Source organism: Petaurus breviceps, unplaced genomic scaffold (genome assembly GCF_028583685.1).
Source record: "Petaurus breviceps papuanus isolate PSGF00001 unplaced genomic scaffold, PetGlider_PUasm1.0 76, whole genome shotgun sequence".
Classification (NCBI taxonomy): domain Eukaryota; kingdom Metazoa; phylum Chordata; class Mammalia; order Diprotodontia; family Petauridae; genus Petaurus; species Petaurus breviceps.
This window is the reverse complement of record NW_027186473.1, coordinates 8,358,706-8,374,795: the sequence shown is the minus strand read 5'-3', so window position 1 is coordinate 8,374,795 and position 16,090 is coordinate 8,358,706. Positions and strand designations below refer to the sequence as shown.

The 16,090-nt window shown below is 39.8% G+C and overlaps 1 protein-coding gene across 1 annotated transcript in view; it reads left to right on the top strand.

The window, feature by feature from the left end:
- TXK (TXK tyrosine kinase) overlaps nucleotides 1–8,328 on the top strand; it is a 41,459-nt gene extending 33,131 nt beyond the window's left edge. The window contains exon 14 of the mRNA XM_069105184.1: nucleotides 4,958–8,328. Coding sequence (XP_068961285.1) covers nucleotides 4,958–5,026 — 69 coding nt within the window. The 3' untranslated portion in view covers nucleotides 5,027–8,328. The remainder of the gene's footprint in view (nucleotides 1–4,957) is intronic.
- Nucleotides 8,329–16,090: the final 7,762 nt, after the last annotated feature.

The following is a 16,090-nucleotide window of genomic DNA, read 5'->3' as shown; positions in this document are numbered from 1 at the left end:
AGGAAGGAAGGGAGGAAGAAAAGAAGGGAGGAAGGGAGGGAGGGAGGAAGGAAGGAAGGAAGGAAGGAAGGAAGGAAGGAAGGAAGGAAGGAAGGAAGGAAGCCCTTCAAACCCAGATGGGAAAAAGACAGATACATGGCAACTCATTTGTGATTTGGATGGTGATTATTTACATTAAAAATGATTATTTCCTTTATGGTAGAATAAAATGAAATAATATGTGGTTAGTTAACAGTTCATCCGGAAAAGATCTGGGGTTTTTCATGGACCGCAGTCTCCATATGAGTCAACAGTGTGCCAAGAAAACTAATATGATCTTATGTTGTATTAAAAGACATAGTGTTTAAGACAAAGAAATCCTGAATACAATCCCAACTGTATTCTGCCCTGATTAGAACAGTATTATATTCACTTTGGGGGCCCATATTTTAGGTAGCATGTTGATTAACTGGAGGGTGTCCAGAGGAGTAAAACTATGGAGTAGCCTTGAGATAATGACATATGGGGTCACCTGATGGAATTTGTTAGGCATGTTATAGAGGGGATTTGTTTTTAAGATATAGGTAGGACTAGATGGTCTTTGAGGGTCTTCCCAACTCTGACCTACTATGTGAATTCTCTCAATGTTCATTCCCTTTAAGGTATTAATTACTCCTTGAAACTATCTTCTCTATTTTCAGTGATTTTCTTGTTTATACTTATTCTCAGAGCTCTTTTTTTGGACCTCCTTTTCAGGTTCCTCTTCCTTATAATTGTGTATCACTGGAGGCTCATTCTTTGGCCCCCTCCTTTTGTTCTTCTATACTCCCTCCTTTAATGAGATGTACTTATTACTTATGTTCTAGCTATAACTTCTCACCTTGACCTTCAGTCAATATTTCCAATTGGAAGACATGTTCCAAATGGAACATCTCCATTTAGATGCATGACCATCTTCTCCTGCTCAACATTTCCAAAATTGATCTCATCATTTCTTGGTTCCCCTTTTCCAGGGTCTCAGTTTTTCTAAGTGATACCACTATTTTTCCAAGGCTTCTCATCTGAGATTCATCTTTGCCTCTTCCTTTTTCTTAATCCTCTGTACTGAATGTCTTCAAATCCTGTTGTTTTTTTCCTTCAAAATATCTTTTGGATTTTCCATTTCTCTTTATTCCTGTTGAAAACACTTTAATTCAGGCCCTTAGCATCTTATAGCTAGAAGCAAGTCATGTAGTAAAAAGAAGAGACATTTTAGAAACAGAGATTTATTGTTGTTGAGTCATTTTTCAGTAACGTCTGACTTTTTGTGAGCCCATTTGGGGTTTTCTTAGTAAAGATACTGGAGTGGTTTGCCATTTCCTTCTCTAGCTCATTTGACAAATGAGGAACTGAGGCAAATGGGGTTAAAGTGACTTGTCTAGGGTCACACAACTAGTATGTGTCTGAGGCCAGTTTAGAACTCAAGAAGATGAATCTTCCTGACTCCAGGCCCAGAACTCTATTGTAGCACCTAGCTGCCCTAGGTCAAAGGACCTAGGTTCAAATCCCAGTTCTGTTACTTCATACCTTTGTGACTTTGGGATAAGTCACTTAAGCTCTCATGGCCTTCTTTCCTTCATCTGTAAAATTAAAAGATTAGATTAGCTAGACAGAGATGAAATTCTATGATTCAATTAATCTAGCTTCTAATTCTATAGTTACTAGAACAGCTTCCTTGATTGTCTCCCTAAAATTCCAGTCCCCCGAATCTCTAATTACTGGCACCCTAACTTCATTCCTTTCTTTGTTTTTCAAATAAGTTTTTATTAATGTCTTCTGTTTTTACAGTATAATAGTTATCCTTAGTATCCTCTCTTCTCCCCCGTCATTGCCACAAGCCATCCCATATAACAAATAGTACCTTTCCATGACAAAAAAAAAAAGGAAACATCCCAGTATGTCTGATCTATAGTTTTGAAAAGTCCAAATACATACACAATGTGTAAAGTATTATATGTGAACATCCCACTTCCACGAAGGAGTGGGTTAGTTATCCTCTCATATCTTTTCATTTTAGTCATGCTTGATTTTTATAATTTTGTTACATTTACGTTTGATTTTTTTTGCATGTGGTTTTTCTTTCCATTCACATTTTTGTAGTAATTGTATATATAATTATCCCACTCACATTGTGAGGATTAGGGGAGTGGTACCCCCCCCCCAAGTCATCTGTGGCTTCTGCAAAACTCCCCAAAAATTTCCATTTCAGGTCAGTATAAGAAATCCTAAATACAATCCCATCTGCATTCTTCCCTGATTAGAACAGTATTATATTCACTTTTGGGGACCACATTTTAGGTAGCATGTTGATTAACTGGAGGGTGTCCAGAGGAGTAAAACTATGGAGTTTTATACTGACCTGCAATATATCAAAACTTGTGATGGGGAAGGTCACAATGTGAAAGGGATAACTGTATTGTTTTCTTGGTTCTGTGTACTTAACTCTTCCTCAGTTCATAGAAATCTCTCCATACTTCTCTGTATTCATTATATACATCACTTTTTATAGAACAGTAATATGCCATTATGGTTATGTACCATAATTTGTTTAGTCATTCCTCAATCAATAGGCATCTATAGTTTCCAATTCTCTACTATCACAAATAATACTGCTATGAACATTTTGATGTATATGGTATTTTTCTTCTATCAGTGAATTCCTTGAGGTATAAACCTAGCAATGGAATCTCTGGTTCAAAGGATGTGGACATTTTAGTCACTTTATTTGCATAATTCCAAATTTATTTCCAAAATGATTGTACCATTTCACAGCTCTACCAGCAATGAATTAGTGTGCCTATCATTCCATAATCCCTTAAACATTAACTATCACCATTGTGGGGACAAGCTCTGCCAGTTTGCAGGATGTGAGGTGAAACTTCAAGGTTGTTTTGATTTTCATATCTCTGATTATTAGTGATTAGAGCATTCTTTTGTGTGGTTGTGAATACTTTACAATTCCTTTTTTTGAGAACTGCTCATAGCCTTGGACCACTTATCTATTGGAGAAAGGCTTTTAGTTTTATATGTGCATTTATTGATTCTTTAGATAGGTTAGAAAACAAACCCTTGTCAGAGAAATTTGATATAAAGATTTTTTACTCCCATTTGACCATTTCTTGTTCTAGGTGCATTAATTTTATCTGTTAAGAAGCTCTTCAGTTTCATGTAATCAAAGTTACCTATTTTCTTTTGTAATTGCCTCTATCTCTTGTATGGTTAAGAATGAATTTCTTATCCATAGCTGGGAGAGGCATATAATCTGTTTCTCCTCTAATCTTTTTTCTTTTTTTGGAGGGGGGAAGGCAGGGCAGCTGGGGTTAAGTGACTTACCCAAGGTCACACAGCTAGTGTTAAGTGCGTGAGGTTAGCTTTGAACTCAGGACCTCCTGACTCCAGGGTTGGTGCTGTATTCACTGTGCCACCTAGTTGCCCCATTCTAATCTTTTTATAGTCCAATAATAATTTCTGTCAGACTGCTTTCCAGTTTATCCAGAAATTTTCAACAAGGAGGTTTTTTTTTTCCCTAGGTAATTGGTTTTCCACTTTATCAAATACTGGGTTATTATGTTCCATATTCTTTTTTTTTTTTAAGACCACACATGTAAATGCATTAGTATATGGAACTCCCCAGGAAGAAATTCCTCTACCAATCTTGATTAGCACTTCCTTTGTTTGAGAGTGTAAGGGTTATGGGATTTAAAGATCTTCCATGCCCCATTGGATGTGCTGACATAGCAGGAAGGGGCGGAGCAAGCGAAAGTGAAAGCCAGTGAAAGCCAGAGAAAGCGAAAGCCAAGCTAGCCGTTCATGTGGTGGCTGGCGGTGGTGGTGACAGTGGCGGGGGCAGCAGCAGAGGCAGCGGCAGCACGAAGCCTTTTTTGAGTTAGGACTGCTAAGGACTTTCTGCTAAGGACTTCTGCTGAGGACTGCCAGGGGCCGGAGCTGCTGGGAGCGCGCTTCCAGGACGCTGGGTGGTTGCTGTGTGTGGGGAGAGGAGGACCTTTGCCTGAGGTAGCCTGTTCTGTTTTAAAGGCTTGAAAATGTAGGTGCTTTCTACTTTATCTACCTGTGCCAATGTCATAACTACTCTGATGGCTTTCACTTTCTGGTTTTGGGACTCAGTCTTTTGGTATCTTAATAAAAATTTTCTAGTTTATTTCCCCATATGGCAAGCATGATGTATTTTGTGATGGATAATTATATCAGCATATTTGTAATCTCTATAGGCATTGTGAATATGGCATTGCTGATACAGAGGGGTATTGTGACTTACCCAGGGTCACAAAGCCAGTAAGTGTTAGAGGCTAGATTTGAAGTTCTGACTGTCCAGCTTATACTCTTCCTTAAATAAGTATAGCTCCTCCCTGTTCAGCCGCTTCCTGTTACATCAGTAACAGAGGATCATACCTCCTGTTTCTTTAACAGAGGCTTAAATTTCTTCAAATTTCATTACTATTACAGCCAGTCATACTTCATTCCCTCCATTTGCAGTTATTTCTTTGCCAACATACCTCCTTTTGGCACCTGCTTTTCAGCTTTTGTCTTCCCCCATTAGAATGTAAGCTCCTTGAGGGCAGGGACTGTCTTCTTTTTGCATTTGTATCCCCAGCTCTTAGCACAATGCCTGGCACATAGTAGACACCTAATAAATGTTTGTCTGCCTACCTTTAAACCATCCCATGACTGTGATCCAACCCCCATCCTATGTATGTATACTGAATCTTTTACATTTGGACATCATACACATCAGTGTATGAGAGGGTGACTGAAAAAAGCAAAAGGTGATGATAATACTAATATAGCTAGCATTTATATAGTGCTTTAAGGTTTGTAAAATTCTGTATTAGATCCTAACCAAGTTCTTCTGCTTGAGGTTATGGCTGCCTGCCAGTGTGAGTCTTCTAATGGTACTCTCCTCTTCTCTGACCTCTTGCAGAAACCTGAAGGCCGCCCTACTTTTGCTGAATTGACTCAGACTCTCACAGATATAGCAGAGACTGGGTGACCCAAGATGGAACATCAAAGCTGGTGTCCTCCTTGCTGAATTGTCAGGAAAGGAAATTCATTTTTTGGTCTCTGATAATGATCTTCTTGAGAAAGTTGCTGATGATGGATGACCTGTACATTGGGAAGATGTATGAAGCTTTTCACCTGTTTTATATCTTTGATCCACAGTTCCTCCTGTGTGGGACAGAATAAACCACTTACCCAAAGAAAGTCAGAAGCAGGCTTACAATGAACAGGGAAGTTTAATTGATCAAAATCACCGCAGGCGTATGAAGGAAGCAACCAGAAAGGGTTTTTAAATCCTGATCCCGTAGAGTCGGGTTTCTCTCTCTGTCCCTCCCCTCTCTGTTCCTATTGGATGAGGGGAGGGCTCACACTCTCAAGAAGGGAATAGTGTATGAGGTTGGAGGGGGAGGAGCTTGGACAGTCCTGCCTTCTATTGGTGAGGGGGTGGGACTCTCTGCCTGGCGAGGTCATTTCTCATCCTCATTGGTGAGGAGGTGTGGCCAGTAGTTTGGCGCCTAAATTGAGGAGGCCGCCAGCACGGTTCCTCTAGCCAGTATTCTCTTCTCTCGTTGGATGAGAGATGAGTTTGGGATTATGCTTCTCTCCCATTGGTTGGGAAGGAAGAGTTAGCTGCCCCTGTTCTTGCAGTCTCGTGTCTTGAGACAGCTGGTAGGCGGAGCAAAAAGCTAGAACGTTTCTCCCTGGGAGAGAATGGGTTTTACAGAGAACCTTTTTTTTTTTTTTTAAGGAGAAAGGTGCTGGGGAGAAAGGAAGACAGAGAAGGAAGGGGAGGGGGAACCCAGGTTTTGTGCTTCTTCTAGAGAAGCCAGGACGCTATTTCCGGGAAATCTTCACCAGACACGTTTCATTCACTCCTGTGACTGTTAAATTGTCATCTTATGTGCATGATACTGAGCAAGTGACAACATTTCTTTGTGGGAGGCCAGTTTTATATCATAAAAGTGTAATCGCTTTTTGGTTACAACCTCAGAGAGTAAAACGACTTGGAGGAGAGGCCTGACCTGCTGGACCTGTGGATTTACACAGATTCCCAAGTATTTCCATCTGCCCAGACTTTTCTTGAAGAGGTTTGGTTGGAAAGAGAAAATGGAAGCCACAAAACGCAGAAGATACAAAAGAATTCATCTTGCCGAGCTGGAGGGAAGCGTAGGATAGAGTTGGTGTATTGGAGGGGTATGCCCTGACATGGGGCACCTCACCCTCTCTTCTCTTCCCAGCACCCCTCATACACATGGACTTTTGCAGACTTGAAGCTGAAGGGTGAAGCCAGAAAGATTGTTGGGAGCTACGTGGGTAGGTTGTGCCAACCTGAAAGTTTGTCTAGGTGACATGTAAATTCATATTGTTTATTCCCTTAAAGCTAGAGGAAGCTAGCAAGCTTGTATGTACAAGGAGCCAAAACCTAAATTCTGACTCCCTGGTACGAAAATGACAAAGTTCTTTTATATGTTTTAGGACAATCCAGGATGTCTGTGTCCCTCAGATTTATGATCTCCATATGTTTTTAGATAAGAAAGTTTCCTACTTGTAAATACAGATTGACAAGACAATTGACTCAGTGGTGTCAGTTGGAAATTATGATCCCAGGATGCCTGAGCCTCCCCCACAGAGCACAGGCCTCTAGGAAAGATAAGAGAACTCCCACTATTCAGCCTTATCTGGTCTTTGGAGTTCCTGACACAGAAAAGGGCATTTTTTTGAGCAAAGCAAAGCAGTCTGATTGATTAGCTCAGGCTTTGGATCTTATTAAGGGCCAAAAATGATATTAAATGATTATCAGTTAGTATATGTCACCCCAGGTCCCTTAACACCTTTCTTTGCTCCTTGCTCAACTCAGGTAGAAGAGCAGCTTTCCTGCCCTATTCACCAACTGTTCAAGCCATCCCTAGCTGCAGTTCCCATGCTGCATCAGTTTATGTCCTTGATATATATGAAAATAAAATGGCAGCTGCCAATCCAATCCTGACTTGTGTGACTAATGATAGAGGAGGGTGAGGAAATGGAGAAGAAAGGTTTTATCTTTTTAAAAAAAGAGGCTAGAGAAGGGGTGGCTAAGTGGTTCGATGAATAGAGCACTGGCCTGGAGTTAGGAGTACCTGAGTTCAAATCTGGCCTCAGACACTGGACAGACTTATTAGCCATGTGATCTTGGGCAAGTCATTTAACCCCGATTGCTCTGCCCTTTCCTCTCCAAAAAAAAAAGCAAAAAAAATAAAAAAAGAGGCTAGAGACTATTCTTTATCAGTGTGGACTGTGGGAGGGAGGGAAGTAAGGCATTTTCCCCCCAGGAGAGAAAAAGTAGGTATATTATCATCCCTAGATCATCAGTGTGCTGGTTTTTTCTAGGGAGAAAATGTACTCAAGACATATGTTTAAGTTTTATCTGCATTATTAACATTTTCACCATCACTTTCTTAAGTCTAGACAATTAACAAATGAGTCAGGATTTGTACTCAGGGTTTCCTGAAAATGTTGTGATTTCATGGTTTGTTGTGGGGTTGTCTCAAAGAATTCAGAGTCAGACCACCTCCAGTCCAAGCAAAGGCATTTATTGGGAGTGACACCTCTAATGGGCTGAGTTCCGAGAGAAACCAGCAACTTAATAAGACAAGATTTTATAGTGTAACGATACTGATTACACAACAGAAATTATGAATTTTAAAAAGGTAGGAGGGGTTTGTCAAAGGGTTGGTTAATGGGGGAGGGGTCCTAACTTCAGTGGAACTGCACATGTGATTACCCACAATGCATACAGAAAAACCCCAAAGGGGGGAACATTTATGTATGATAATGATGTTGTAATGAGGCTTTTTAAGTCATAAGTTTACTCTAGGTCAGTTCTTTACTATTACTGCACAGGCACTATCTTAGGGGAAGCCCCTTCTGTGGTTAGGTAATCAAACACTGGTGTCTATCCTTGGTAGTACGGCTTTCTGATTGGCTAGCTATTGTGGTCCTGTCTGGTCAAGAAGGATAGTTAGGTATTATGGTCCTCTTGGGCTAGATGGATGATGTAGTTGTGGTTGAGTGCATGGACATACCTGTTTATACATGAGAACTGGATCTGGGGGCAGAGGCTAGGTAAAGATAGTAGCTATGTTGAGTCAGGGGGCCTGTGATGTGGTTAAAGGGACTGTGTGGTCAAATCAGGGCATTCCTGTTGCTTAGTAAAGTCCATAAGGAAGTTAGAATACTGGGACTGGGGACAGCTTTATTAGGATTCCATGAAGACCATGTCTAGTCCTCTAAGCATTACATTATGTTACTTCTTAAACCTCTTTTAATGTTCAAGTTCCATCTGTAGTCTATATCAGGGATGGCCTAAACTGTCATCTTATCCTCCTGTTCACTGCAGTGCATTTACAAAAGAAATAAGGCCAGACTTTTAAAAAATTGCATTCCTTCAAAAAAATACTTTCTTGTTATTTTGGGAGGATGGTTGTCACTCACTTTACAATGGGAGTGAAAACACATTATCAAAATTCTACAGCAAAGTTTTGTCTTCTTTTTTCTTTTAAATTCCTTAGCATGTGTTAAGCCAAGTGTTTTGTATTCCAGGAACAGTAAATATTATTGTACTTTTTTCCTCACATGTGGTTTTTATATATGAATGGCAAACAATTCCTAGTCATGTTGAATGCTTTAGAAATGCTCTACAAGGAAGAAAGAAATGGAACACTATACAAAGGGAGGAGTGTGTATGGATGAGGGTGGAGGAAGAAAGGAAACATAATTAAGCACTTACTATTGGCATTGTTTTAAGTAATTGTATTTATCTTTAAAATGACCTTGGGAAATATGTATTATTCTTATTACCATTTTTCATTTGGGGAAATAGAAACTTACCAAGGGTCATACAGCCTTAGTGTTTGAGGCTGAATTTGAACTCAGATCTTTCTGATTCCTGGCCCAGGATTCTATTCAGTTAGCCATCAAGCTGCACCCAGTGAGCTTGTCACATCTATACCATTTTGCCTTGTATTGTAGTCATAACTCACATTTGAATAGCATCTTGTGACAACAAAAATACTTTGATACATTTCTCATTTGAACAGTCACTAGGAAAAATGTTCTCTAAATATTATCCCCACCTTAAAAATGAGGGCTTGAGGAAAAATTAGGTGGCTAAACCTATCCTCTGAAGTCAGAACCCAAATACCTGCATAGAATGGGACGTTTCCCAAAGGGGAAAAAAAAGGGGCAGATATTGGTAAAAGATGGAAATGACCCTGAAGAAAATGGAAATGCCCCCTAAAGACCAGGCATAGAAAGCCAAGTATGCTGGAGACGCTAAGGGAATTGGATGAATTTTGAATAACTGTGTCACTCTATAGCTGGAAATATTATCCTTTATCAAGTTTTATGAAAATGCACAACTTTGTCAAATTATTATTGGGAAGGTTTAAAAAAATAAGTTTTTCTAAAAATTTCATAATAGGGATGGAATAAAAACAGGTATTTTCCTTTTTTTTTTTTTAAATGAAATTGCATGTTCAGAAACTGAGCACTGCCTAACTACACCCTAAATCCTACCCCAACCACCTAATTAGCGCAGTTGGCACACAATTCACTGAACTTTTTCTATTTAAACTGTAGCAGCATCCCAGTTAGGTTGCAAGTTCCCCAAGAAGCTCCTCCTGCTTTATAATAAAACTTCACAATAAACTTTTGCCACTTGACTAGAAGACTGGTTGAATCCATGAATTCTTTCCAGACAACTCTGCCCTGTACCTTGGTATTTTGGAGTCCCTGCATCCCTGAACTGCATCACTACCACTGAGGTCTGATGATGTGGATTTTTTTTATCTTTTCTAATACAAATGTTTAGGATTTTGAGAATTTTGTTTTATGCTCACATTGCTAATTAAGTGAGTGACTTGGGACTCTTAACCTGTCCTCCTGATTACACTACAAGGACTTACAATTCTCCTTTGCCAGTGACTCTCCTTGTGGTTTCCTAGTACACAATCAGTGCATTAGTGGCTTTAACTCAATGGAACTTCAGAAAGATTTAAGAATTTCAAAAATAATGTGTTCTCTCACAAGATGGAGCACAAACTTGGCATGGGCTCTGGCTCCAACCTCTTCCAATACCTGTAAAAAAAAAATGACTCCAAACAAATTTTAAAGCTACAAATATCCCACTGAAGACAGCCCGGCAGTCTGGCAGGAAGGGTCCATCACAGTATGTTGGGAGCTGAGTGCAGCCCCGCATGAGCTGTGTGGTTCTTGCCCCAGGGCAGCCTCAACCAGTGACCAGTGGCTGCCAGAGCAGACTTCAGGAGAGTCAATCACCAGCGGCTGTGGCAGTTTCCAAACTTCTCAAACCATAAACGCCAAAGACAAAGTAAAAGATCAGTGTGGAACTCAGTTGGAACGGGTTGGGGGGGGGGGTTGGGAAACAGAAGAGTGCGGTCTGGCCCCTGCCCAAAGGGTAAGAAGATGCAGAGGCATGGTGGCTATGCAGCCGCCATGTGGCTGCCTCAGGAGCTCCTGGCCTGCAGATCATAGGGGAACCAAGTGACCATTCAAAGGATAATCACTCTTGCTTTAACCTGCTTGGATCTGAATCATGGTCTTGGGTGGTGGTCCTGGGGTGTGTGGCCAGTGAGCCAGAGCTTATGGGAGTGGTAGAGAGGGCTCCCTCCTAATAGATCTGGCAGCTGCTAAAACCCCAGCAATTTGGGACAAAGCTCTCTCTCCATTCTAGAAGCAGAGTTCTACCATGGCAAAGTGCTCAAAAATCAAGTAATTGGCTGGCAATATGAGTAAGCAACAGAAGCACAAACAAATCATAGCGTCCTTTTTGGGGGACAAAAAGGATCAAGTCATGGAGAGGGAGGAAGACAGCAAAGTCAGAACTCCTGCATCAAAAGCCTCCAAGAAAAATATGAACTGGTTACAGGCCATAGAGGAGCTCAAGAAGGATTTTGAACATCAAGTAAGAGAAGTGGAGGAAAAATTGGGAAGAGAAATGAGAATGATGTAAGAAAATCATGAAAAGAGAGTCAACAGCCTGCTAAAGAAGACCCAAAAATACACTGAAGAAAATCACACCTTAAAAAACAGACTAACTCAAATGGTAAAAGAGGCCCAAAAAGCCAGTGAGGAGAAGAATGCCTTAAAAAGCTGAATTTGCCAGATGGAAAAGGAATTTCGTAAACTCACTGAAGAGACTAACTCCTTCAAAATTAGACTGGAGCAATTGGAAGCTAATGACTTTATGAGAAATCAAGATATTATTAAACAGAAACAAACAAATGAAAAAATGGAAGTGAAATATCTCATTGGAAAAACCACTGACCTGGAAAACAGATCCAGGAGAGATAATTTTAAAATTATTGGACTACCTTAAAGCCATGATCATAAAAAGAGCCTAGAAACCATCTTTCAAGAAATTATCAAGCAAAATTGCCCTGATATCCTAGAACCAGAGGGCAAAATAGAAATGGAAAGTATTCACCGCTCACCTCTTGAAAATGATCCCCAAAATAAAAATCCTAGAAATATTATAGCCAAATTCCAGAGTTCCCAGTCAAGGAGAAAATACTACAAGCAGTCAGGAAGAAAGAATTTGAGTATTGTGGAAACACAATCAGGATAACACAGGATCTGGCAGCTTCTCCATTAAGGGACTGGAGGGCTTTGAATGTGATATTCCAGAGGTCAAAGGAGCTAGGACTAAAACCAAGAATCACCTACCCAGTAAAACTGAGTATAATTCTACAGGGGAAAATATGGTCATTCAATGAAATAGAGGATTTTCAAGCATTCTTGATGAAAAAAATCAGAGCTGAACAGAAAATTTGATTTTCAAATACAAGAAGCAAGAGAAACATGAGAAGGTAAACAGGAAAAAGAAATCATAAGGAATTTATTAAAGTTGAACTATTTACATTCCTACATGGAAAAACGATAATTGTAACTCATAAGACTTTTCTCTGTATGAGAATAGCTGAAGGGAATATATATGTATATATACATATATATGTATAGGAGGGTGTATGTGTGTATAAATATATATGTTAGTGTGGGCATATGTAGGGCACAGGATGAGTTGAATATGAAGGGATATCTAAAAAATAAAATTAAGAGGTAAAAGAGGAATTTATTGGGAGGAGAAAGGGAGAGATAGATTAGGGTAAATTATCTCATATAAAAGAGGTAAGAGAAAACTGTTACAATGGAGGGGAAGAGCAGGAAGGTGAGAGGGAATGGCACAACCTTATTCTCAAAAATAATGTGTTTTGAAAATGCTTTTTGACCACATATCAATAATTCAGTCAGATAGCACTTTTAAGGTTTACTAAGTAGTTTCCTCACAATATCTCTGTGTAGTAGATAGTACAAGCATTATTATTCCTGATTTATAAGTGAGGAAGAGTGATGCACAGAGAAGTTGACTTACCTGTGATCAGACAGTTAAAACCCGTTAGAGGTGAGATTTCAAACCCAGGCTTTTCACTCAAAATTCCTTACTTTTTCTGCTAAATTAGCCCTGCCCTTCATTCTCTGGAAACTTTAAAAGTTTATATCCAGCGACTTAGTTGAGTTTTGCTGTTCTGAACATCTGATTTAACTAGTGTAAGGAACTCCTAAAGAAACTTCCTCTAACAATGGAGACTGGTAACTGCTCTGTAACTTAGGGTCTTAGAGAATACTCCAGGAATCACAAAACCACTGTGTGTCCGAAGTGGGACATCTTGCTGAGGCTAACTATGCCACCTGACCCTTTTCACTCAATTCATGTACATTATATTTATTCCTCCCCAAGCTCTCTGAAGAACTTCCTCCCTCCCCCCCCCCTTTAAAATTCTCCAGCACTTGGAATAATACTTGATGCATCATAGGCACTTAATAATAGCTTAAATGAATGAATGGTACAGGATAGAGCACCCAATGAACTTAGGAGAAATGTGCCATCCCAGAAAAGGTGCTCTCTGTACAGCTGCTTAGGGTGTTATAAGTTACAGACATGAATGAAATTCATGAAATTGTGTCAATGAAGTTCTGAACATAGACTGAGTATGTTTTCTCCTTCACCCTCCATAATAAAAGAGTCAACCCCCATCCCTAGCAGCAAATCAAGTATAACTTTTGATCTTGTTTAACCAGTTCCTCAGGAAGGGCGGTTTGTAGTTTTTTCCCTTTCTGCCTCAGGCTAATCTTCAGCCATCAGGCACCTTCCTAGATGAATCAGACCCCAACAAGATGAACTCCTTTGTTCTGAGGGAAGTCTACTCTGCTTTGCTTTGAGCATGAGAAAACCCTCCCTGATGTTTGTTTAAGTGATTTGCCCAACATCACACAGCTCTTTCTAGCATGTCATGCTTCCTCCCAGGAATTCTACTGCTTCTCTCTGTGTACTGCCTCTGCCTTATGATATGAAGACAGGACTGAATGAGTGATTTGTTTATATCTGGAGTTCAGATCACAAAAGAAAAAGTATATTTTCCAAACTTGGTAAAAATTTTTTATAGTGTTTTTCTCCCCACCTAAAATCATTTAATGCCAGCAACTGACGGTGTAGGACGGATGGTGAACAGGACGGATAGAGTTGGGCTAGGTGAGCATCGTTGGATAACAATGTTGGTTTATTGGAGTAATATAATTGATTATATATCTTTCTTGTTTATGCATGGAAAGTTTCACAATGAACTTTGAATCACCAGTTTCTCATGGATGCACTCGGCTAAACATAGATACCAGCAAAAGCCCTTGACTACCAAAGCGGCTTCTTCCTGCATGCCTAGACTGCTTGTGGGAGACACAGCAATGGTTCTTAATAATGATTGCCAAATATTCTTGGGGAAAGATATGGCACACCTGTCCAGAGGGGACTTTGCACCCTCCTGGATCCAAACAAGTCAACAAGTCCGGACTCAGATATAGCTCAGTGAGTCCTTGAACTTGGAACAAGTCACAAGTCTCTGGACTCAAGACACAAGCTCAAGAATCTGTTAGACTTGGCCCCCCACAATTTAGGATCTATAAAGTCAGAGAGGTGTAACCCTGGCAAATAATACAACTATAAACCTAATTTTGCCCAGAGAAAATTTTCCCTTCCTTCCAAGAGTTACTTAATCTTAAAGTTTCTGGAACCAAAGAGAGAGAAAATGGATTGTCATTCAAACATCCTTTCATTCAAAACTCTATAAATAATGCAGTGTGGTGATGATTAAAAATCAATGGCAAATGGGGCAACTAGGTGGTGCAGTGAATAGAGAGAGCACTGACCCTGGAGTCAGGAGGAACTGAATTCAAATGTGACCTCAGACACTTAACACTGACTAGCCTTGTGACCTTGGGCAAGTCACTTAACCCCAACTGCCCTGCCCTCCCTGCCTCCAAAAAGGCAAAACAAAAAACAAAAAAAAATCAATGGCAAAAGGACAGAGACATTCAAAGACTTCCTCTCGGTTTTCCAGGGCAGGGTGTTTATTTTATCTATGACTCTGTGAGAATTAGTTTTCCTGAGTTTTGATTCAGTAGGTTCTCCAATGTGGTCTAAAGGCTATAATTAACATGATGTAACAGATCATTAGCTAGGATTCCAGGAAAGACTTACTCCACAGATGTAAGTTAATTATCTCTGACTGGTCGCATCTCTGCTCTGAGAGTTAGAAATGAGGAAGTACATTTTAGGCATGGGGAATTCTCTCACATTAGTGACTGGAGGCTGAAGACAGAAGTTACATTTGGGAAATAGTATAGCCCAGGGGTGGAGAACATGCAGCCTCGAGGCCACATGTGGCCTTCTAAGTCCTTGGGTGTGGGCCTTTTGACTGAGTCCAAGCTTTACAGAACAGATCCTTTTATTAAGGAGATTTATTCTGTGAAATTTGGATTCAGTCAAAGGGCTGCACTTGAGGACCTAGAGGGCCACATCTGGCCCCGAGGCAGCAGTTCTCCACTGCTGGTATAGCCCAATGGCTCCTCATTTTATCGAGCGCAGAACTACTGAATCATAAGATGTTAGTTCTAGACTTGTAGGCAAAGGAAGAAAGAGAGAGAGATTGAAAATGAGTTTCTTAAGAAATGAGGTTGTTGGGGCAGCTAGGTGGTGCAGTGAATAGAGCAAGGGCCCTGGAGTCAGGAGGACTTGAGATCAAATGTGACCTCAAACACTTGAAACTTAACTAGCTGTGTGACCTTGGGCAAGTTACTTAACCCCAACTGCCCTGCCTCCCCCCTCCAAAAGAAAAAAAAAAGAAATGAGGTTGTTTGACTAAATCGGGAGTCCTGAATATTTTTTTGTGTCATTGATCTCTTTAGCAGTCTAGTGAAGCCTATGGACCTCTTCTCAAAATAATGCTTTTTTTTTTTAATATACTTATTTAATTTATTTTTTTTGTTACATTCTGAGTTCCAAGTTGTTTCCCTCCCTCCCAACCCCACATTACAGAAAGCCAACATTTGATACAGATATATATGTGAACCATATAACACATGCTTCCATATATCAGTTCTTTTTCTGGAGGTGGGTAGCATTTACTTCATAAGTCCTTCATACTTGATTTGAATATTCATATTATTCAGAATAGTTTAGTCATTTACAATTACTCTTTGAACAGTATTGCTGTTACTGTATGCAATGTTCTCTTGGTTCTGTTCATTTGACTCAGCATCATTTCATGCAAGTCTTTCCATGGTTTTCTAAAATCAACCTGCTCATCATTTCTTACAGCACAGTAGTATTCCATCATATAATTATATACCACAACTTATTCAGCCATTCCCAAAGTAATACTTTTCAATGCATAAAGGAATTATTTTTCATAATTTAGAGAAAATCCCATCAATTCAAAAGGGTAAAAAAAACCATTGGGATAAGGATATCTGAGAATGGCTGTGTGCTTAAAAGTAGTTTGCTATCAGTGAATGACCTGGAATCTTTTTGTGTACAAATAAAACCAAAATAAAGCCACCTATGGACACATATTGCTGGATATCTGCAATAAGATGCTAAAAGTCCATGGAAGTCAGATATACTAAAAGTCACTTAGGGCATCTGCATTAATCTATTAATCTTTAC